General features: G+C 40.2%; 1 protein-coding gene across 5 annotated transcripts; it reads right to left on the reverse strand.

Moving 5' to 3' along the window:
* Positions 1–213: 213 nt before the first annotated feature.
* MEIKIN (meiotic kinetochore factor) lies at positions 214–21,020 on the reverse strand. 5 transcript variants are annotated; one of them, XM_039483269.1, is made up of 15 exons: positions 20,976–21,020; positions 20,478–20,663; positions 17,724–17,811; positions 17,358–17,436; positions 15,890–15,950; positions 13,686–13,814; positions 12,344–12,463; positions 12,052–12,091; positions 11,394–11,458; positions 9,141–9,235; positions 7,798–7,980; positions 7,178–7,261; positions 5,544–5,672; positions 5,013–5,169; positions 562–636 (listed from the first exon to the last, which is right to left on the reverse strand). In XM_039483269.1, exons 2-15 carry the CDS (start codon positions 20,632–20,634, stop codon positions 590–592), a joined length of 1,434 nt encoding a protein of 477 aa, XP_039339203.1. In that variant the 5' UTR covers positions 20,635–20,663; positions 20,976–21,020; the 3' UTR covers positions 562–589. The 5 variants fall into 5 exon arrangements, with proteins under 5 accessions (XP_039339207.1, XP_039339203.1, XP_039339205.1 ...); XM_039483271.1 differs by having other exon boundaries at positions 20,972–20,987; XM_039483270.1 differs by lacking the exon at positions 20,976–21,020 and adding an exon at positions 20,860–20,966.
* Between the last annotated feature and the right edge of the window lie 2,697 nt (positions 21,021–23,717).

A 23,717-nucleotide genomic window follows, 5' to 3' on the forward strand; every position in this document is an offset into this window, starting at 1 on the left:
TATTTCATGTAGATTTTCAGCAGATATTTTTCCATATGGCAAGAGCACCACGATAAACTAACTAGTCTCTGTTCAGAATTATCATATAAGATGCCGTGGAACAGGACTGAGGTACCTGTGCAAGCTGTCTACTTGGATCACATGAACACTAAGTTTCTCGCTTTCATGAACATTATTCTTAACTACAAAAAATAATCAGGACTTGAGCACCAGTTTTAAAGTTTTCATAATTTTCTTTATAAATATTAGCAAGTTGGCATATCAATCCAAATGTTTCTATTTAATACAATTTAATCAATTTTTTAATTAATTGAATAGATGGTGCACCTGGAGAACACTGCCCGAGTCAAAATATTACTTATTTGTACAATTTTTTTCAACAAATCATTAAGAACTTCCTGCAAGGCATGTATGAACACACTATTTCAAATGATGCCTCAACAACTGACATCTATAGATAATGGACTACACTATGCAATGCAAGTTACACTTCTGTGAGCCTCCTCTTCTATATCGTGATCATATACTTCTTCCCCTTACAGTGGGATCTTTAATTCTTTCATTGGACTCCTGAAGAAAACCAAAGAGCTCATCCATGGTCACTGTAGATCCAGTTTTTGGTACTTGTAATAACATCTGAAAAATAATGTAAGGGTAAAAATAAGGTGTGTAAATGATCTCTCTCTAAAATATATCAGTCCAATAAATTCTTTAGTCTGTGGCATAACTGGTATGTATAGTGAGCCCTCTGCTGAGTGGTATCAGGGCCTTACAGGTCAGCTTCCTGTTAGAGGAGAAATCGGCAATGCAAAGTTTAGGTATATCCTTAATACAGCTTGTTTATTTTACATTCTATACCCAGCCCTTGACAGAGGTGGTCACAAATAGCATGAAGGCAATCCTCTTTTTTAAAAATCTCAGCCAAAACAGCTTCCCAGGAAGCAACTGTTTCAAGAGCTGACTAGTTAGATTAAGGAACAGAGCAAACTCTTACCTCTTGTCACAACTCCTCTAAAAAGAAATGTCAAAAAGTATTTCTTCAGAGAAAACGGTATTCTCACTAATAATGAGACCTTGTAAGACTATGTGCAACTGCGCCATCTGGATAACAGTCTTTAAAATTTGTGCAGCTATTTCTGCAGACATTTTCCCTAAAAGTTACAGATCAGAAGTACTGTCCTGATCTGCTCTTATTAGTAAATGGCTACTGTTTACATACAATAAGTATTTCTCAGCGATTGCCAGTACATGCAGAAATGTATGTGTGTGACAGTTACATGGAAATGAATTTCAGGATATGGTTCTAGGAATTCTTTAGGTATATCCATGTTTCTGATAGCTTAACAAGACAAATGCCTGAAAAGACATGCTTACAGCAAGCTAACATTTTGAGTTTAGTACCTTAAGTTTGCCTTTTACATATTTACCAGAGGACTGAACCTGGAGCCATTTGTAAACAGAATACCCCAAACGAATTGACATCTACTCTACAGAACTATGATCAGATTCTCCACAAGTGAAATTTAAAGCGAGTGAAGGAGGATCACAGAAATAGATGAAGTGGAAGTAGACAGTATATAGAGAGGGGAAGTGGAAAGTGTATGCAGAAAGAGGAACAAAAACAAATAGGATTTAAACATTTTTGTACAGCTATTAGAAATCTGACAGATTAAATAGCATGAGTTTTTAGTAAATATTAGTTTCACTTAATGCATTAAATGTAACAGTTACATAAAGTTAAATATCAGTCTCTAAAACTTTTAAGTTAATAGGCGCTGTTAAGTGCTCAGTACTTTTGAGAACCTAGGTTTAAACATTCAGTTCTCCAAGTCTTATATACAGCACAGTAGTTTCTCAAAAAAAAAATAGATGAGTTTTCCAGTGCAGTGTTTATAATTTGAAACATTTCAATAGAGCTACAACATGCCAGAGCTACAATATGAAAAAACGTAATAATCCGTTCACGGAAAGTAGGGTATTATAAGAAATGTACATATGAGGCTCAATTCTATACTGAACACACTGACCGCAATCCAGGAAAATTTAGGCACCTGCTTAATTTTAAACAAGCATATTTCTATTGAAATCAGTGCAATTAGTCACAAATGGTTAATTTTAAGCATATGCTTAATGCCTTAACTTCAATGGGAATATTCTTATGCTTGACGGTAAGCACATCTTTGCTGGGCTCGGGCCAGAGTGCTCAGTCCATTGCAGGAGCAAGTCCACTGTAAGATAGCCAAGAACTACTAATTTCTACCACCTCCCCGCAAGGAAGTGTCTGTCAAATGAGTTTATAATGGACGGTGGATTTTTTTTTTTTAAAGAAGATTTCACAAGTCTACTTGTGACCTGATCAGAATTTGATGTCAGATTTCAAGGTAAAGGCTACATGCAAACCCAGCGTACCATCTTGCTAACGTTTCTGCTATGAGAAAAAGCTCAAAAAACTAGAACAGCAAAGCAGCTCAGAATTCCCCTACTGCTCATATGACTAAGCAGTTTGTAACGCTTTATAAATACTCGTACATCTTGATTTAGAATTGGATCACATTATGTTTTACAAGTGTCCCATTAAAATAAACATTGGTTCAGAAATAGTTACTTACTACCAGTTATTTTGGAATAGGTTCTGTATTTTCCTAATGCCATTGTGCACAAGATGAAAAGATGCACTCCCTTGTCACTATACTCCTATATCTGTACAGAGGAGTAGCTATTGATAATTTTGACACATTTTTAAAAGCACTTAGCCTATGTTCTAGAGATGATCTATGTATTCTTGTTATGTGGTAAAATATAAACAATATAATCTTTTGCATTAAAAACTTCCATGAGCCATTTTGTGCTAGTGTCTCGTCTCTGGGTTGAAGCTAAATAATGCTATAGTCCAAATGGCCAACTAGCTGTAATTAGTTTTTCTGAAAAAGTGCTTGAAAGAAATAACATTCTTAAAACTAGAAAAATGACTTTAAACTTAGTAGCTAAGTAGAGACATGCCATCCAGTGGCATGCCAAGAAATCTGCAGATTAAAAGTTTACAGTATTAGTGAGACCAATACTACATCCAGTTCTGATGTTCATGTTTTAAACAGAATGTTGAAAAATAGGGAAGGGGAGCCACAAACATTGTTTGTGGACTGAAAAAATGCCATAGAGGGGGAAATTATCCATCCTATCAGAAAGAATACTGAGAGGTGACTTGATTACAGCGTATAAGTACCTTCATGGTGAGAAAATACCAGTTACTTAAGAGCACTAATCTAGCAGGGAAAAGGCAAAACAAGAACCAGTGGCTGAAAGCTGAAGCCAGACAAATTCGAATGAGAAATAAGGCATAAATATTTAACAGGGAGGGCAATTAACCGTTGGAATAAACTATCAAGGGAAGTGGTGAATGCTCCATCTCTTAAAAGTCTTCAAAATCAAGAGTGGATGCCTTTCTGGAAGATCTGATTTATTCAAAACAAGCTATAGGGCTCAATACACTGAGTGAAATTCAACTTCTTGTGATATACAGGAAATCAGATTAGATTATCTAATGGTCCCTTCTGGCTGTAAAATAAAATGCAAACACAAATATTATAATTAGGTACAAATAAGTTATGACTTAAGTATCAGAGAGGTAGCCATGTTAGTCTGGATCTGTAAAAGCAGCAAAGAATCCTGTGGCACCTTATAGACTAACAGACATTTTGCAGCATGAGCTTTCGTGGGTGAATACCCACTTCGTCGGTATTCACTTGCATCCGATGAAATGGGTATTCACCCACGAAAGCTCATGCTGAAAAACGTCTGTTAGACTATAAGATGCCACAGGATTCTTTGCTGCTTTTATGACTTAAGTTACTTAAACTCAAATATATTTTTAAAAGAACTTTCATTGTAATTTCTAAAGAAGGTAAAATGAACATGTGTGGAGTCCCAGTGAGCTTATCACACCTTAGAAGATAAGCTGTAAACCAGACAAAACTGAGTGCTTCCAAATACTCGTTCTGCTACATAAATATCTTCACAATTCTTTAAAGTTCATGCTTATGGTATTTTTTGTGTCAAAACATTTTGTGAGATAGGGTGTTGAATAGATTATTAAATTAAGCAGCTGAAGCACCCGATTTAAATTTTCAGAACAACATGCCTGTAAGAGATATTACTCTTTGAATTAAAGGTAGCACCTAGGAACCCCAATCTAGGATCAGGGCCTAAGAACCATACAGACTACAGACAACTGTTCCTACACTACAGAGTTTATGGTCTGTGTATTCGACAAGATACAAGATGACAAATGGGATGGAGGAGGAAGAGTTTAGCAGGAAACTAAAAGCCTCAGCTGGCCACTAGCCGAACCAATGCCAGAGTATGATTTGTAAGCATCATGGCAAATGTGGGTTTTAAGGAAGGATTTAGAAAAGATATGGTGGCGGCTTCATAAATATTGACATGGAGTATTCCCAACCATAGGGCAGCATGGGCCCAAAGCACAGAGCTACTCGAAGCATCAGAAAAGTGGGAAAGTGAGGCTTATCATTGGAAGAACAAAGGTGTGATAGAGGACCAATACCTTGATAAGTTGTGTAGGTCTAATTTTAATGCCTCCTTCCTGTCCATTTTGGGGTGAAAAGTACCCATGAGGATACATGTAATCTCTGTGGACAAGCAAATGCAGAAACTGCAACTTTCTGTGGCTCTTGCATGGAGGGCTGGGTCCAGTTAGAGTCTGGGGAAATTTCTTGAACCCTCTCCCATCCTTGTGCATCTATAATGCACAGTGATTTCACCACACAGGTGTGAAAGGTGTTTCGAAGAGGAAAGCTCTGTCATTTTATTGAGCTTCCCAAGCGAATCTTACAGAGAATGTCAATGCTTCACTGTTGCACCACTTTATTATAATTTTTCCATCTCTCAGATGTGTGGGGAGGTGTTTGGTTTTTTTAAAGAAAACTACAACTTCCTCACTCAGGCAAGTATTTCTATCATTTGCATATGAAACAATTTTCTATATATTCCATTACCTTCAGGTATTCCTTCAGGGGGATGCAATGTGTTTCTGTTTGCTGGAGTTTGGTGAACCATGGAGACCCTAAGCCCTGGTGAAGTTTTAATAATAGAGCAGATTTCTTTGTTTTTTGTATCTGATTTCTTGGTTTGTGTTTCTTTGTTATGCAGAGACTGAAAAGAAGAATGAAGCAACTCCAATTATATAACAGCTATTGACAAGTGATCTTCTCATCTACTGATAAAGAACTTCCCTTAAAGCAGGTATGAGTTTGTACAAAGAGGGAGGAATAGAGCCATTAGAGATTACAGATATCAAGGGATATTACTACAGAATATTAAACTAAGATTACTCTTGTACATTTAATGAAATACTATAGCAACCGTTCTCAAAAAAATTCAAGACACTTAAAGTCAAGCATTTAAATATTTCTATCATTAAGTTCTAGTCCAACTGTGTAATATTGTAATACTCTAACACATTCTATCATGAAACTATTAGGCCAGAGCTAAAAATTAAAAATATATATATTTCTCAAGATTACAACCTGATAAATAGTTTTTTCTTCTGAACTCAAAGATGCAGGAGCAATTTCTTCTGAGTTTACATACGGACCCGTTGAATTTAGGAATAAGTCTTCACCAAAAGAGGCCTTGTGCACTGGTGACAAGTTAAACTACACCTCAACCAAAATATAAGCAATATCAGTAATATGTACTTACAATTCAGCTGATTTACTAGTAAGATAATAAACAAAACTGAATTCAAATGGGCTAGCTCTTAAGTGAGAGATGCCTGTGCTGAGAGAATAGGATTAGGAATCTCAAACTCCCAAATCACTGAAGAGTCATTGTGGCCTTGGGCAAATCATTTAGGATATGTCTACACTGCAGCTGGGAAAGGAGTCTCCCAGCCCAGGCAGACAGACTTGCAATAGAGGGGCTCATGGTATTGCACTAAAAACAACAGTGTGGATGTTGTGGCATTGGCAGAAGCTCAGGCTAGCCTTCTGAGCTCAAACCCACCCAATCCCCTGGCTCTGAGTGCAGGTGGCTAGCCCAAGCCTCAGCCAGTGCCACAACATCCTCTTGTGTTAGCATGAGTCTGTATCCGGGCTGGGAATCTCCCTCCCAGCTGCAGTGTAAACATATCTTTATGCTCTGATTTAGTATCCTCATGTGTAAAATGGGAATAACATTAATACGTCTCTCACATGGCTTGTTAGAGTTAATAAATTTGAGTTTCTAAAGCAGGTTCAGCAGAAAAAGCTTGATGCATTATTATATCAACACATAATACTGGAGAGAGCCAGTACATCTTCCTTCTGAATAATTTGGTTCCATATTATGGAGTCTTCCTATTGAAGGAACATCTCTCTCTAAAACTGTGCAGTTTGTTATGTCTCAATTCATCTCATGTGACCTGCACAAAGATAACAACTAATGCATTAATCTAAGGCAGTGTTTCCCAAACTTGGGATGCCACTTGTGTAGGGAAAGCCCCTGGCGGGCCAGGCCGGTTTGTTTACCTGCCACATCTGCAGGTCCGGCCGATCGCAGCTCCCACTGGCCACAGTGCACCGCTGCAGGCCAATGGCAGCTGCTGGAAGCGGCACGGGCCGAGGGACGTACTGACTGCCGCTTCCAGAGGCTCCCATTGGCCTGGAGCAGCAAACCGTGGCCAGTGGGAGCCGCGATTGGCCGGACCTGTGGACGCGGCAGGTAAACAAACCAGCCTGCCAGGGGCTTTCCCTACACAAGCGGCGTCCCAAGTTTGGGAAACACTGATCTAAGGAATTAAAGGTTTTTAAAATGCAATTTAAATATGGATAGCGTTTGTTTTCAACAAACATTTTTTAAATATGTTGGAGCAAGTAAAGCTGTAAGGTGTTCATTTAACTATATAAAATCCTTTTAAAAATCAAACATTCAGTTTTAACAAGTAGCTATTCTAAGAAACATCCAGTTGACTGGATTTGCTCACAATTGTTTGTAACTTAATGTGTCACAAATCAGGTAATTGCATGCATAAGTGAGGTGTACAACTTGTACATCTAATTCATTCCTAAACAGTCCTAATTCATTAAAAAAGATTAACCATCAACTTTAACGCTTTCAACTGTTTTACCATATTTTAAAAAAAAAAGATAGTACCCACTAGTGTTTTGTATATTCATCTCACCTCTAATTCTTCTGGCTGAAAGTACGCTGTGCTTGTTAGCAATTGTCTATTTTTTTCTGTGATCAATACTTTAGAATTAATTTCCTGTTTAGAAATACAATAGAGCATGTAAACATCAAAAATACTCTTGGCAATTTCCTTCATTAGTAACTTGGGGTCCTATACAAAATGGCACATTCTGGGATTCTATTAAAATTCTAAGAAACTGATCTAAAAGGTAAAGACAAGTTACAGTTCATCCTACATTTATGTTACTTTTGTTCTTGTATTCTTTAAATGAAGGCATGGAATCAGTTTACTGCAGCATAAAGGGACGAGAGTTTACTCCTCAATCTCACGGTCAATGGATAGATTAGACACTTCTTCCCTGTCTAGTGGTCTGATAAGAGTTCTCTCTTCCCTGGATTCTCCAAATCAGTCTCAATTAGGAAACAAGATAGAAGGTACTAGTTGTCAGTGACACTAACTAGTTTTGTCTCCAAAGCACATGTCATTTTGAGATTGCAGCTTTGTATCAACCTTCACAGCTTCCATCATTGCCCAGTGGAATTCTCACTTATCTGTGGGAGCTCTTCTCATTTTAAGCCTCCATGGGTAAACAGCAGAGTAGATACGCTTACCATCTCAATGTCTGGTTGTTTGGATGGCAGCACTTCTGCTGCCAATTCATATGATTTAGTTGAAATACGTTCTGCAGGAGATACAAGCTGATGGCATGAAGATGTCTCACTCTTTAACAGGCTGCTGAATTTTACTTTTTTTCGGCACTTCATGTTTTTAGGATTAGCGGTTTGGTTATCAAGCTATAATGAGATGAACAATTATACTTTGTATTATAAAATGAACCCCCATTATCAGCCTCTGAAGTGCCAGACAAAAGGATAGCACAATAATACATTGATTCTTAAGAGTTAGATCATTGCCTTACACCACACTCTTAGGTCTAGTGAGTTATTAGGCACAGTTAAACTGATCAATGTACGCAGTAGCACCTAGCCACCCAATCAGGGCTCTGGGTTCTGTTGCATTGACACTGCACGCACACACTCCCTGCCTCATAATGCACACAAATCTAGTATTACTTACTGCCACGGTTCCAGAGTGACCCCTCACTCAGTTTCTCCATGGGCACCCCTTTCAAGTGGTAGGCCCAGTGCCTACACTACTCTCAGAGTGGAATCCCATGACCTTTAGGTTGAGTCATCTGCTTACAACTCCCCTGTTTACCAACCATGTTTCCTCAGCAGGTCCAACCGGGCTTGGACCCTGCTATAGACTTCCCTTTGGGAGCTGTGAACAGTAGATAGATGCAGTGACACGGAACAGTTTCTTCAAAGCCAAGCATTATTTATCCATAGGATAACATAGCAATCACGGTGAAAGGGGTTAAAACAAGATATCCACATGCCTTATTGCCTTACCTAAGCTTAAGATGTCCTTCAAATTTGGGTAGGCCTACTTATCCCTACCTGCTCCCTCCTTCCTCTGGAAGCCAGCTTACAGTCTTTCTGCAAACTGTCTCTGCCTCTCAGCTTCAAGGCTGAGGCTTTTAACAGTGTCCACTTTAAGGTTTCTTGCCTGAAAAGTCCTCACTCTGTCCCAAGATAGAGATGGTAGTGCAAGAGAAACAACAAAAGGTTTTTACACCTGTATTGTCAGTTAAGCACTAGTAATCAGGGTTGTCTAAAGCCATTGTCTTTGAAGTCTTGCAGTTGTGCAAAAATCACACAGGACTGAATTAACTCTTTGCACCCATGTAACAGTCAGCAAGCTAGAACACCTAAAAGATACAACTCTCTCCCAGGTTCTTTACAGTTACCATTACCAAAGACCTGCTAAACTAAGTGCCTTCAAAAACATTTAGGAAACACTGCCTCTGTCAAGATTACCCCTTTTTTAGTTCTCCTAGTGATATCTGGGTGCTCAAATTACAACAAGGTATATTAATCATTAAAACCCTCACCTGTCTCTTTGGTCTTGTAGGTAATGAAGAGAATGTACTGATTTTGATATCCGGAGTTTTTTCCATAGTAGGCACAAATTTACACACTTGTTTCCCTGTGATGAAAACAATGTTTTTATTGGAGAAAAGGCGCATAGATGCTCTCCATCCCCACATTGTAAATTATCCCTTGAAAGAGAGAATCAGGGATCATGCCACAAAATCCATATGCAGAGTTTGCTTCTCTTGCTCCCTGATTTTGCTCTATTCCTGGTTCAGTGTTTGGTGGGAGAAGTTTAGAATGCTTTTCCTGCTCGCCTGTCTCCCTACTGCTCCCTCTGCTGCTGCCCAGCTCTGCACACAAACCACAGAGCAGGGAGCAAACACTGTATAAGTTAGGAAGCAGCCTCTGATGGGGTCTGCCTGTGCTGCTATTTTCCACCCCAATTAACCAGAAAAAATTAAGCAGTTTTTTGGACCATGGCCAAAACTGCAAAATTAGTTGGAATTCATTCAGATTTTGAGCTATCAGGAGCCACTCATGATATTAATAGGAGCCTTCACCTTCAAATACCACAAATGAAATAAAAAAATAAAAAAAGACTCACAAAATATAAGAATTAGCAGTCTTGTACCTGGCTAAATTAAACTTTTTTAAAAAAATTTATTCATGGGGAAAGGTAAGAAATTGCCTTTTTCATTGGAAACTGTATGTGATTAATTGGTATACAGAGGGGGTTTGGCTTCCTGTAACAGTTTACTGTGTGTTCTGGATGAAATCTAGTTCTCTTTACGGATTGGGTTTTAAATAGGTTCGGTTCCCTTCCCACTCCTGCTCATAGCAAAGCTCAGGCTTTGAGAGAGATAACAGGTCAGGCACAAGCCTGGTTCTAATAAGGAGACCTGGGCTGTAAGTTTCATATGAAATATAATGGAAGTTTCTATGGTTTTGCTTATAAATAGCAAGAGATTTGCTAGCAGCAAATATCGTCAATGGCCAGTGATGGGACATCAGATGGGGAGGGCTCTGAGTTACTACAGAGAATTTTCCCAGGTGTCTGGCTGGGGTCTTGCCCACATGCTCAGGGTCTAACTGACTGCCATATTTGGGGTCAGGAAGAATTTTCTCCTGGGTCAGATTGGCAGAGACCCAGGTTCGGGGTCACCTTCCTCTGCAGCATGGGGCACTGGTCACTTGCAAATTTAAAGTAGGGTACATGGTGGATTCTCTATCATTCAAAGTCTTTAAATCAGGATTGAGGACTTCAGTGACTCAACCAGAGGTTATGGGTGAGCTTCTGTGGTCTGCAATGTGCAGACTGTCAGACTAGGTGATCATTATGGTCCCTTCTAATCTTAAAGTCTATTGGATCTATTAAAAACAAAATTTTACTGTTAATAGACCTTTTTAGCTTCTTTTCTGAAATTTAAGAACTATATAGTTATTTCGGATTTTTTTTTAAAAAACATTTAACCTCAGTGCTACTTCTCTGCCAGAAGTAGAATACAGTCAAAAATAAAAGCAAGGACCTGCTTCTCACCTACCCCCTGCCAATAAAACCAATAAGTCAAACCCCTTTTCCCACCAATATTAGCTCTTATGAGCCCTTTCCTTCCAGACACTCAGAGTCTCTATATTCCCTAAATAATCCTTCCTGTGTGCTGAGACCTCTCAAACCACACTGAAATCACTGGCAGAGATTATTAGGTGACAAATTAAAGTAAGCAGTTATCCAATTAACTGTACTACCAAGACTTGCTGTCTTGAATAGCCATGTTCCTTATTGGTTTTCTGCAAGGTAGAGGGCTAGGCTGTCACTAGGTTAGAGAGGATCTAGTAAGACAGAATTCTTTGGGAATCAGCATAACTGGTAGCAGAGTCCAAATAACTTTAAAGTGGAATAAAAGAAAAATCTATGGCCTGGTCTACGCTAAGGGGGGGGGGGGAGGGTGTCGAACTAAGGTATGCAAGTTCAGCTACGCGAATAGCGTAGCTGAACTCGAAGTACCCTAGTTCAAACTACTCACCCGTCCAGACGCCGCGGGATCGAAGTCCGCGGCTCCAAGGTCGACTCCGCCACCGCCGTTTGCGGTGGTGGAGTTCCAGAGTCGACCGGAGTGCGTGGGGAGTTCGAACTATCACGTCTTGATTAGACGCGATAGTTCGAACTCCGAGAAGTCGAACTCTCCGCGTCGACCCGCGCGGTAAGTATAGACCTACCCTAACAGACAACTAATTTGCAAGTAGTACAACTATTTTAGGCCATATTTTACCTGCTACAACTGTTGAAACACTCATCAAGTCAGAAGAATCTTTATTGCATTTTGATGGTGACTCTCTGATAAATTAAAATTCTGTTATTAGTATCTTAAAATGTAGGCAGCAAAATATTTATAGAAAACTAATCATACAGATAACTCTAAACTTTCCTCTTCATTTTCATCAAAAAAGCTTAGGAGTTCAATTACATTTTTCTAATGTAATTTTTCTAATGTAATTTTTCAAACAAAACAGCTGATCAAATGAGTCAAATAATTAGTTTACCAAATCAAGTAGATTAAAACTATGAAGGGATTTTATAATTTAAAAACCAAAGAAAAAAAGTCACTGAAATCAAATACTATATAGTGAAATATATCCAGAAGACCATAGAAAAATGTAAGTAGTGTGTAGTGGAGCCAATTAAAATCCAAGAAGGTAGCTTGTTTTAGCAGACATTTGTCTTAACCCTGCAAGCACTTACTCACCCATTTATCTTAATTGATCAGTCCCACTTAAGCCATTGGGGCTGCTCTGAGTGAAATCAAGCAGGGGCACAAGTATTTGCAGATCAGGACATTAATTTGCATACACAGGACAAAATAAGGATACATGTGTGTTTTGTAGGTTTATTATTAAAAATTAAGTCAAATTCTCTGCTTTACAGATTACCTCCCAATGTTTTGGTGTTGATGACCCTCTGATATGGGCTCTAAAAGACAAAAAAGTTTAAATTTAAGATAGCTATGAAAGGTAGAGGATATCCTACTGCATATTAATATTTATATAAAGTGTATTATAAACATGAACATTAACTTGAGGTGCTATTCACTACAGCCCTGAAGGGCCTTTCCAATGAATTAACTAAAGCAGAGAGTTACAGGGTCTTTCTAGAGTGAACTCTATCTAGTTTTAAATTAAGTGAAATAAGCATTTGAAATAATTTAATATAAAAAGGAGTTACCTAATATCTCTGAAAGATTTGAAAGCTGTGGCATCTTATCTATGGTCACTGCTTTGCTGGTGTCCAGGAGAGTAGAATTCTTATATTTGAGAAACTCCTCAGGATTGGAATTATTTCTGTCTGAACACAGAAGATACAGTTAAAAGTTGCCTTTCATTCTGTAGTTAATTCTGTTACCAAATTTAGTCTATAATGTAGACCTGTGATGTTTGTAAGATAAGTCCCTCATTTAGCGTGACATGCACTCAAGTAGATAGGGAGCATTGTGAGAGGTCCTCTGCCAGCTGTTGCAGCCAATCTCTTCCCTACATACCTTGCAAAAGCAAAAACCCATAATTTCCTTGTTTTTTTTTTTAATATAAGAACAGCTGAAATCTCTGATGCAATATAGTAGGTCAGTGTACACTGCAAATGCAATTTTTAGCCCAGGATCTCAAAGCATTTAAAACATTAGGCCTAGACTATCAAAAAGCACAATCTGTAGGCTTATTCTGGCCAACAACACTTGAACAACATGGATTCATGCCCACAAAACAAAGATTAGACTTTTGACCATTTAAAGCTATGGTCTTTGGGAAGGCAGAACGAGTCTAACTAGATAGACTATTAATCACATTTGGTATTCACTAACAGATTTTTTTGTGCATCAAGGCACCATGCAGTGTCTCTGATATAGGGAACAGGATGCACCAGAACTAGGGGGATCTTTCAGCATTTACATTGTGCTCCATGTTTAAATGTTCAGTGTCTTTATTCTGCTATCCTATGCTGACACCTGTCAGAGTGGACATCCTTAAAGGAGTACATATACATAGAAAAGTAAAGTTTTGTTGCATATGTTTTTCTATTGTATACAAGTTCAAAATCCCTTTCCCTTTGCTTTTTTAAAAATTCTAACTTTACCTGTTTTAGTCCCTAATTAAGTTTTAGGAACTTGAAAAGAAATCTGATTAAGTCACTGGACTAGATCTTTGACCCTATTCTAACTGCTGTGCATTGCTCAGGCCACCCTATCCCAGACACATTTTGGGAGTGGATGGGGATGTGGCCAGAGCATGCTGTGCTCAGCTATCTCCAGCTAGTACTAAAGCCCCCAACGAACCATTTCTGCCAGCCTTTAAAACTACTTCAAATTATGCATATGGCCAGTCAGCCCCTAGATTGGAGGATCAAGCCCCTGTAGATCGTGCAATGAGCACAGCCTGGCTCAATCCAGAGATCTGACCCAATGAGTGAAAGATACAAATATTCATATATAATAGTATAATTATATCTATGTATCTTTCTACACTCATATCTTTCTACATCAGGCTGAATACACAATTTGAAAATTAAGTTTTACCTAAACTGTCTTCATCCCTGAATATTTCAGGTGATGGGCAACTATTCATGCTATCAGTAGACTCTGTACTGGAATCCATGTCCAAACAGTGCAGTAGAAAGGTAGAGACACCTGTAGGCAGAGTCATTCCTGTAATTTAAGAGGAAAAAAATGGTTGAAATATTGTCACTGTACCATCAGGTAAGGGTACATGTTCTGATCCTGCAATGAGCTAAATATCTTCAATTATGGGTAGTTTAAAAAAAACATTTTAACACAAAAAAGTGCAAACTGAAACCTGGCTTATGTTGTAAGCCTAGAAACAATCTATTCTTTAAAGGAAGCAGGTGTCTCAAACTCTTTTCATGCAAAATTCATCCAGAGAAAAAAGCCTGTAGGTTAGTCAACTTAAAGGGGACTCTTATACAAGCTCACACTGCAGCAGAGCTCCCAGTGTAGTCATATATACTGTCCTTTAAATGAGATACTAAATCTACAGTAGATCCCTTCTGGCAAGGGTCTAATGGAAGTCTAGGTAGAATATGAATATCCTATGGCACTTTTCAATAGAGTAGGGATAGCCTTGATTAACAGGCCTTCACTCAAAACTGTTCTTCTAGACAAAGGACACCAATCTATTAGAGTAGCTAGATAATCCTCCCAGTGACATTTTGGAGATTGGCACAGAGCTTAAATTCATTATCAATTATCCACCTAAAAACCTTTCTATATAAATTAACTCCCAGAAGTAAGCTACTTACACAAGAGACTCCATTCCCTTGGGTACAGCCAGAGCTGGCGTTAGGCATAAGCAGACAAAGCAATTGCTTTTAGGGCCCTAGGCAGCTCAAGAAAGCCCCCTATTAAGTATGGGGGGGGAAATCAAAAATATTCCTGAGTAGGGTCCCCAATGGGCTAGCACACCCGCTGTGTACAGCATAATGGCTACCTGCTTAGATCATCCTGTTATATTCAGTTGGCTTTCTTCAGTACACTTAGAGACTCACCAAAAGGCATTATTCAAGTTCAAGGGTTAGAATTCTATCACTTTAGGTTTGTCTCCCATCATACTGTTGTCTGGGACACTTGACTACACCAGAGGTATAACTGAACTGAAGATTGCAACTGGAAAGATTAGGGAAAAATTAGACAAAATAGATGAGGGTAGACCTCTTCCACCTAAGCCTCAGATAACTACAATCTTTACAGCCAATCTTAAGAGGCCAAGTAATAACTATTATTAAAATGCCAAACCATAACTTTCAGGATTACATTCCTATATGCTCCTGGAAAGTTAAGAATACAGAGAAAGAGGGCTTTTCTGAGAAGTGTCCATTTTGCAAGGAGAGTCCTGTTCATAAACGAAGATAAAATACATAAGCCACTCAGAAGTACTTTAACAAAAGTTGACCAAACACATGTTGGAATCAACAGAAGTAGAAACCCAACCTGGATTCAAACAGTATGTACTTTCTGAATGTAATATGCAGTGTTGTAGCTATGTCAGACTCTGGCTATTCAAGAGACAAGGTAGGTGAGGGTAATATCTTTTATTGGGCCACCTTCTGTTGGTGAAAGACAGGCTTTCAAGTCATACAGAGCTCTTTGTCAGGTCTGGGAAAGGTTCTCAAGCCCCTCACAGCTAAATAGAAGAGCAAACAGATAGAAATGTTAACTACTTGTGCTAAACTTGTCCAACTTTCAGGTGACATTGTAAACAAGAAGCAGGCAGAATTATCGCCTGTAAATGTAAAACTTGTTTGTCTTAGCAATTGGTTGAAGTAGTAGGCGGCCTGAGTGGACTTGTAGGCTCTGACGTTTTACATAGTTTTGTTTCTGAGTGCAGTTATAGAACAAAAAAAAAAATCTACATTTGTAAGTTGCACTTTCAGGATAAAGAGATTGCATTATGGTACTTGTATGAGGTGAACTGAAAAATACTATTTCTTGTATTCTGTGTAAAGGAAAGAAGTGTTGTATTATAATTGAAATCAATATATTTGAAACTGTAGAAAAACATCCAAAAATATTTAATAAATTTCAATTGGTATTCTATTGTTTAACAGTGCGATTAAATGAATGTAGGGCAGTCTGAACTAGTACAGGAATAATGCACAAGTCAAATCTAAGGTGTACTGTAATAGCAATATTTATAGAACTGTCCTTTAATTCCAATTTTTAAAGTTGTATGTATTCTATATATTAATAGCCTAAAATGTACTCACCTGAAGTAGTTTCACTGTTTCTCAAACTTTCTTTACTTTCAGAGTTGATATGCAGAGATTCCTAAAATGAACAAGGGAAGATGCAGATGAAAATAGTAACAAATGTAGATCAAGAGATGTAATCAGATTTGTTCTTATGTTATCAAGGATTTAAAAGAAAAGCTTTGAGAATGATTTTCTTGCAGTAAATTTGTCACTTAGGTTTACTGACAATTAAACCTGCCAGCCCCAAATAGCCAATATAGTTGTATCCTACTGTTTTTCATGCATCATTAGCAAAATTGCCATCTGACTTATTGTTCTGAATCTACTGTTAGTAAAAGTTGGTTTTATCCTAATTTTTTTGTTTGGCTATAGCTTCCATTGAAGGCCTTCTGCAATCAAGGAAATTTCTACGGAAGCAAGAGGTGCAAGGCTAGTGCAAATATATGAAGCAAGAGAACAAACAAAACACACACCTTCTAGTATCAGAGGGGCAGCCGTGTTAGTCTGGATCTGTAAAAAGCAACAAAGTCCTGTGGCACCTTATAGACGTGTCTGACGAAGTGGGTATTCACTCACGAAAGCTTATGCTCCAATACATCTGTTAGTCTACAAGGTGCCACAGGACTCTGTTGCTTTTTATACACCTTCTAGTTGACTTTTGCTTCAAGTAAAACTGATTTGCACAAATATGATGTCAATGCTGTAAAACACACACAAGTAACTTTATGCGCCATGTAGTCTTATAGAACTCAAGGGGACTACTCACATCCATAAAGCTGAATGTTTGCACAATCAGGACCTAGGTATCAAAGTAATTGACGGAGGGTAAATAAGGAACACCCACGTGTAAATTTTACAGTAACATTTCAGGATAATCATTTTACAGTCAGAAGTGATGGGACTTAGTTTATAGGATGTGTTTGAGCTAAAAAAGGATTTTGTAGAAAAAGTATTTTTTTGCTGTAATGACATTTAGCTATTATGTAGTACTTCTGATTTGTTAACACCTTTGTGAAGTGCTTTGAGATAAGTATTATCCCAGTTTCGCAGATGGAGAAACTGAGGAAGAATCATGACATGACTTGCCCGAGATCAGATAGCAGCTAGTTAGTATTTCTGCATGTTTACCAGTTATACACCAGTTTTTGTTCTGGCAGCCCACATCAGGTGACCAGACGTCCAGATTTTGGGGTATTTTTTTTAATATAGGCTCCCATTACCCCCCACCTCCTGTCCCAATTTTTCACACTTGCTGTCTGGTCACCCTAAACCCACAGTGCAAAAAAAGCCATAAAGCCAAGTTCAGCCCTAAACAAATGCATGTGACTTGAAATGACTTTGCTGAGAGTAATGCTTGTGTAGAGAAGGGGAGAATTAAGCCCACAACAGACAAGTACTTCCCCCCCACCATCTTACCCTCCACCAAATAGCACCAGCCAATACAAATTTTAGTAAAGGGTGGTGGAGTAGAAAATGTTCATACCCTCAACGGCATAGTGCTTTTTTCCCCGATGTCTTCATTTTCTTCCATACCTGTAATTTTCTCATCATTTAATTGATCACTATGTTTGGAAAAAACACAACAAAACTAAGCTTGCACTTGCATTACACACACAAAAAATTAGCTTATTCTACAATTTTTAAATTTAAAAGTTAAATTAGAGCTCATTCCAGGGAAGTCCTTAAAAAAACAGCCTTTTAGATGGTGGTCAAATAGCTCAATAGATAACTGCTATCAGAATTTGGTCAGCATATCTCCAACATTTATCAGACAGTTATGAATTTAGCACAAGCAGTTCTAAAGTTAAGTATTGTAACTGGTATATTTTGAATGCATGTTACCACAGACCTCTGATTAGATGAGCTGTTTGTTTTGATCACTTCAGAGTTTTCTTTGATTTTTGGTAAGGCTTTCACATTGGGATTTCCCTTTGCACCTACAGAAAAGTGAATATTTAAATTTAGAACTAAGACTACCATTAGCAAAACTATAAAATTAATCTATAATGGGCAGGGTCATAGAAGACAAATGACAAGTTAAAATCTTATTTAGAGACAGTCATCAATCTTTAATACGTTTGCAATATTGGGGTAAAAGTCTGAATGAGGATCCTACCTTGCTATTTCTTCCCAGGTGATTTGTTTGCTCACACACTAATATGAGACAAATCACACCATCTGGCTTAAAGAAATACAGCAGGCTGTTCAGAGTATGACAAATCTCACTGTGTGAGACCTTTTCACAGGAAAACAGAATAAAAATTTTTGGAAGTGACATTTTCTGTGGGGTTTGCAAACGCTTTGAGCCCAATTAGATTTTTAATAACTAACCCATTATAAATTCTGAATTTATAAGTCAGAAGTCTTTTTAACACAGATTGGTTACCAATGATATTACATACATCCCTGATCCTGAAAACTTAGAAAAATCAACACCACTCTTCATTGCTTGCATTCCAAACATTGCAGTACAATTTGACATCAATTTTATCACCAAGTTTGCTTTACACTGTGGATTTTGGGGATATGGGGTTTTTTTTTGTGGGGATGACAATATTACAGAAAGCTAACAGCCAACATAAATCCTGAAAAATTAGACATGATAATTTCAGCATTAATAAGATAAAATGTTATTTTCAGACACATGTAAAGACATTTCTTAATGAATGCATCATTTTAAAGAGGGGGCATGGAGATGAAGCTTCAGACCATTTCTTCCTATTCACGAGGGGGAAGGAGAACGGAGACCAACCACTGCATAGCACTCTGCAGCAGCCCCTGGCTGGGACTCACTGGATTTTGGGATTGGACAGGATTAAGAGCCAAGAATCATTCCCCACTAAGCCCCTTCCCTCTGGATTTTTGTAGATGTTTACAGTTTATAAACATATTAATTCTCTATAGGTCTTCTCCATGACTGCTATCAGCACCCACTCCATTGTACAAGGGGGCTCAGCCAATGGAAACAGCTCCTGCAAATTAGAGTGGGAACCAGCAGAACAGAGTCAAGTCAGGAACCAATCACAGGGTTATTTAAAAAGCTGCCTTTTAAAGAGGGTGTCTCCTTCTCAAATGAGTGAAACTTGATAGTTCTTTTGTGGGAAATGAAACAGCTGATCTTGATTAATCATGATCTCACCCCATCTAAGCAACTCACAAAGACCTCCAGTTTAAGTTCTATCTGTAGTCAATGTTTATATACACAGATTTTTAAAGTCCCTAGAACCTTCCAGCTGTAACTCCCAGACCTGCCAAGTCTCAAAGGAGACTCTCTTCTGAGGATTAGTATGAATTCAGTTTTTGAAGTGCCTCTTCTTGGTGATTAAGGCGTTTGTCATGTGTTTCAAGAAGGGTCACATCTTGGCAAAGGAAAACAAATTATATCCCTTCATGGGAAACATCTATGAATAGCAAACAACTATTTTAATCAGTCTAGAAGAGCTGACTATTGATTAAAGTAGAGAGCAAATCAAGATTGCTGAGTTCTATTCCCAGGTCCACCTCCACCTTGTGACCAAGTCACTGAACCCCAGTTTCCCCATCTGCAAAGTTTTATTAACTATGCTTTCCTACCTGTCAGCTAAAGCTTCCACAAACACACACTTGAATGCACTGCCTCTTGCTGCTTGGAATACTCAGACTCACAAAGACACCCTTTCCTCTCTACAGCCTGCTGACTCTTGATGTTACATACATCAAGAGCACATGACCAGCAAGTGGGTTTTCCTTTTTAAATCCCAATTTAAAAATTTACAACACATTTACAACAGCAGTTTAACAACATTTGGACTGTCCTAGGGGAAGATGAGGATGAGCCATTTTAATTCAACATATAACTTACTGATTTTTTTTTGTGTGGTGAGCACAGTACTTCAATGTGCATCTATATTTTGACAAGACTCAGGCCTACATTTTCCCTTTTCTTATTAGCAGGAGAGTCAGAACATGAAGCTTACAGGACAAACAGAGCAGTGGTGGCCAGGGAATGTACACAGCTGATATCTAGATCACTCCTTGCACATCTCAAACTATCAGAGCCTAAAACTGTTGGACCCAATGGGGAACCAAGACCCAGAATGGAGAGATGAGAAATATGCCTTGATATCCCACCTGTCAAGCAGGAAGGAAAATTGGCTATTGGCACTTAATGTTATCTAATAGAATGCACCCTGAAGAACAAGAGATCCATTATAGGATAAAGGGGGATGTTAAGGTTCCAGGACTCAGAGCATTCACTGTCTTGGTTTAGACCTTCTTTATTCTGGAAGTAAACTGTTTATATTTCATCAAAAAGTCCAAAATGCACATAAAAATCAAATTGGGCCTTGAGAGAGGCACAGCCCCCTAATTAATGTGGGAAGGGTGAAAGGCAGCAAGTAATACCTCTAGTGAGGACACAGACAACCCCCTTCCCTCCCCAAAGCCAGGATCTGGCATGTAAACATCTCTTAATAGGGTTATCCCTCACCATCTTAATAAGCCCACCCAACCTCAAACTATATTTTTGCCTATCACACATTTTAGTGGTAGTTAAACCTCTAACATGTCCATGAATGTTAAAGGAAACTCAGAGAAGGTGACAAGACGGAGTAACAGTTACTACTTTGGGCATGGGACTGGAAGAGGCGTCGGCAGGGCTGGAGGGTACTGGCTTTTCTGCTGCCTTGGGGAACCGATACAGCCACCCCTGGTACGGGGGAGGAGCAGTACACAGTCTTCTGTCTCCGTCGGGCATAGGTGCGCAGTTTGGACCACTCCATCTTTTTTTCCTTTCGCCTCCCAGCAGTGCCTGCAAGCGAGAATCAGAAGAGTCAGGAGGAGCTTTAGGTCATCCTCAAAACCTGCCCCGGGGTAGGGGAATACCCCTCCTCCTCCTCCCACCCTAGGCCATCCCCCTTGCCCACCAAAGGGACACCCCCTTCCTTTCCCTCCCCCCAGGCCATCCCCCAACCCACTTCTGGGACAGGGGCATCCCCCAGACTCACCACAGGGGGGACAGCCCCCCCCCCGATTTCTACCCAGGGGTAGAGACGGGGCACACCCCCCCCCACCCCAGCAATCCCCCTCCCGCTGGAGAGCGCTCCCCGCCCCGTCCACCCACAGGGCTAACCGCCCTCTGGCGGCAGTTAAAGAAAGCGGAGCCGGGAAGCTCCTTTTATAAGCAACGGTCGCCGCCCAATAGGCCAAGGCGACCCCCTCAGTCCCGCCCACAATGCCCGCCCTCCCCCAGCTACCAATCCGCCTCCCGCCACGCCCCACCCCCTGCCGGCGGGCCGTGCTCCGCCCACCTGCGGACTCGCGCACCCGCGCTGCCAAGCCGCGCACTCTAGCGATCTCCTTCTAGGTCCCGCCCCCTCGACCCCCTCCCCCGGCAACCTGTCTGTCCTAGATCCAGCCCCCCCCCAACAGCCCACCTCTCCTAGAGCCACCCTGCTACCCCTAACATACCCTTAAATCCAGCCCCCACCTCCAACAACACACCACTCCTAGATCCAGCCCCTGAACCCCCTAACAACCACCTCGCCTAGATCCCCCCAATGCCCTAAACCACCACCTCTCCTAGATCCAGCCCCCCCACAACAGCCCACCTCTCCTAGAGCCACCCTCCTACCCCTAACATACCCTTAGATCCAGCCCCCCACCAACAGCACACCACTCCTAGATCCAGCCCCCAAACACCTAACAACCACCTCGCTTAGATCCCCCCACCTAATGCCCTAAACTCCACCTCTCCTAGAGCCACCCTCCTACCCCTAACATACCCTTAAATCCAGCCCCCACCTCCAACAACACACCACTCCTAGATCCAGCCCCTGAACCCCCTAACAACCACCTCGCCTAGATCCCCCCCAATGCCCTAAACCCCCACCTCTTCTAGAGCCCTAACATACCCTTAAATCCAGCCCCCAACTCCAACAACACACCACTCCTAGATCCAGCCCCCAAACCCCCTAACAACTACCTCGCCTAGATCCCCCCACCCAATGCCCTAAAACCTCACCTCTCCTAGATCCAGTCCCCTAACAACCCACCCCCTCCGAGAGCTCCCCACCTAATGCCCTAACAACCCACCTCGCCTAGATCCAGCCCCCTAACAACCCACCTGCTCTGAGAGCTCCCCACCTAATGCCCTAACAACCCACCTCGCCTAGATTCAGCCCCCTAACAACCCACCTCCTCTAAGAGCCCTTAATGCCCTAACAACCCACCTCGCCTAGAGCCAGCCCTCACCCGACCTACTTAAATCCTACTCCCACCCAGCCCCCTAAGAACCCTCTCCCAAATCCAGCCTCCTAACAACTCCCCTCGCCTAGACCCAGCCAGCTTCTCGCTCTTCCCAACAGCCCCACTTCCACCGTCAACCCACCTGCCTCCTATTGATTTTCAGTAGCAGTGAGTAATTCTGTTACTGCATTAATTAAGTACCTATTGTAGTGTGACTGGGCTATGAAAACTACTGTAGCCAAATAATGGATTGTAATATTTAGCTGGAGGTACTCTACAATACTTTAAGTATCAGGGGGTAGCGGTGTTAGTCTGCAGCCACAAAAACAACAAGGAGTCCAGTGGCACCTTCAAGACTAACAGATTTATTTGGGCATAAGGTTTCATGGGTAAAACTACAATACTTTGGAAACGTGGTATTGTTTTTGTTGTTTTGATTTTGGGCAGAAGGTGGCACTGTTAGCTCTGTGTTCAGTGTCTTGTGCACTTTAGTGCAGTTGCATATTTGGCAATTGAGCTGTGCCAATAAACTGAATGTATTTATTATGATAGCTTCAAAGTCAGCCAATCCCTTCTGGGGGTACAGACTGTAATTCCAAACCACAGATTGGATTCATATCTGCAGTGAAAGACTAGTCTGTGTCCCACTCAGTTCAGACTTTCCCCACCAACCTGCCCCCATTCCCGCCTTTGTCCAGAGATAGTCTGAGAAAAAAAAAAAGGCTATGCTAGTCTGACCTGAAAGGTCTGTTATGCCCCCAAAAGATCGTAATTGTTTTTTCTTGTCCCCAAGAACATCAGCAATTCTTCTCTGAAATGGTGCTTTCTGGTCACTCAGGATGCGCTCTTTTGTGGTCATCGTTGCCTCAAATTCTCCTTTTTTGAGTATAATTGGACAATAGTAATAAAATGGAATTATATATGTGCAGCAGCAGTGACTTGAGAGAGGGCCTGCTAGCCCTAATTCCCCACTCTGCCCCTTCCTAAATGGCCCATCCCAGAAGAGGAGGCCTTTGTATCCAATTCAGCATGTGGAGCAACAATAATTAGACATCCATTCATGTTAGAGATTTGCACTGTTTGTGAATGACAACAGAATCTGATAGGAGTTTTTACTGCCATTGTATTCTGATGTTCAGTATATTTACTTTTTAATGTAGTGATAGATGCATAAGTGTGTTTAATAACTCTAACGATAGGGGTGATGGTATGTTTCTGTTTTCTGCATACTGCATCTCTAAATATAAGGGGTTTGATTGTTAGGGGACCAATTATTACTTGAGTTTTAACTAATGAAGTTATAATAATAATACCTAGGTCTTAGAAAGCTGTTTTCATCAGCAGATCTCAAAGCACTTTACAGAGGCGGTCAGTATAATTATCCCTATTTTACAGATTAGGAAACTGAGGCACAGAAAGATGAAGTGACTTGCCCAAGGTCACCCAGCAGACCAATAGCAGAGCCAGGAATAGAAGCCAGTCCAGTGCTTTATCTGCTGGTCCATACTTCCCCACAGAAGTGTAAAACTGGTGTAAACTCTACTGGTTTGTTGTAAACCTGGTGCAGTGGGGTAGATAAAGAGTACCCTAGTTGTCTTCTGAAATCCAGTGCCACATT

The sequence above is a fragment of the Mauremys reevesii genome, linkage group 8 (assembly GCF_016161935.1).
Source record: "Mauremys reevesii isolate NIE-2019 linkage group 8, ASM1616193v1, whole genome shotgun sequence".
Classification (NCBI taxonomy): Eukaryota; Metazoa; Chordata; order Testudines; family Geoemydidae; genus Mauremys; species Mauremys reevesii.

Excerpts from the sequence above, each read along its gene's own strand:
- MEIKIN (XM_039483269.1), bottom strand. The coding sequence starts at position 20,634 with ATGGAGTGGTCCAAACTGCGCACCTATGCCCGACGGAGACAGAAGACT. Across the intron at positions 9,236-11,393 it reads TGTTTCAACAGTTGTAGCAG|GGAAACAAGTGTGTAAATTT; the intron begins GTAAAATATGGC and ends TTTTCATCACAG. Across the intron at positions 7,262-7,797 it reads AACAACCAGACATTGAGATG|GAAATTAATTCTAAAGTATT; the intron begins GTAAGCGTATCT and ends ATTTCTAAACAG.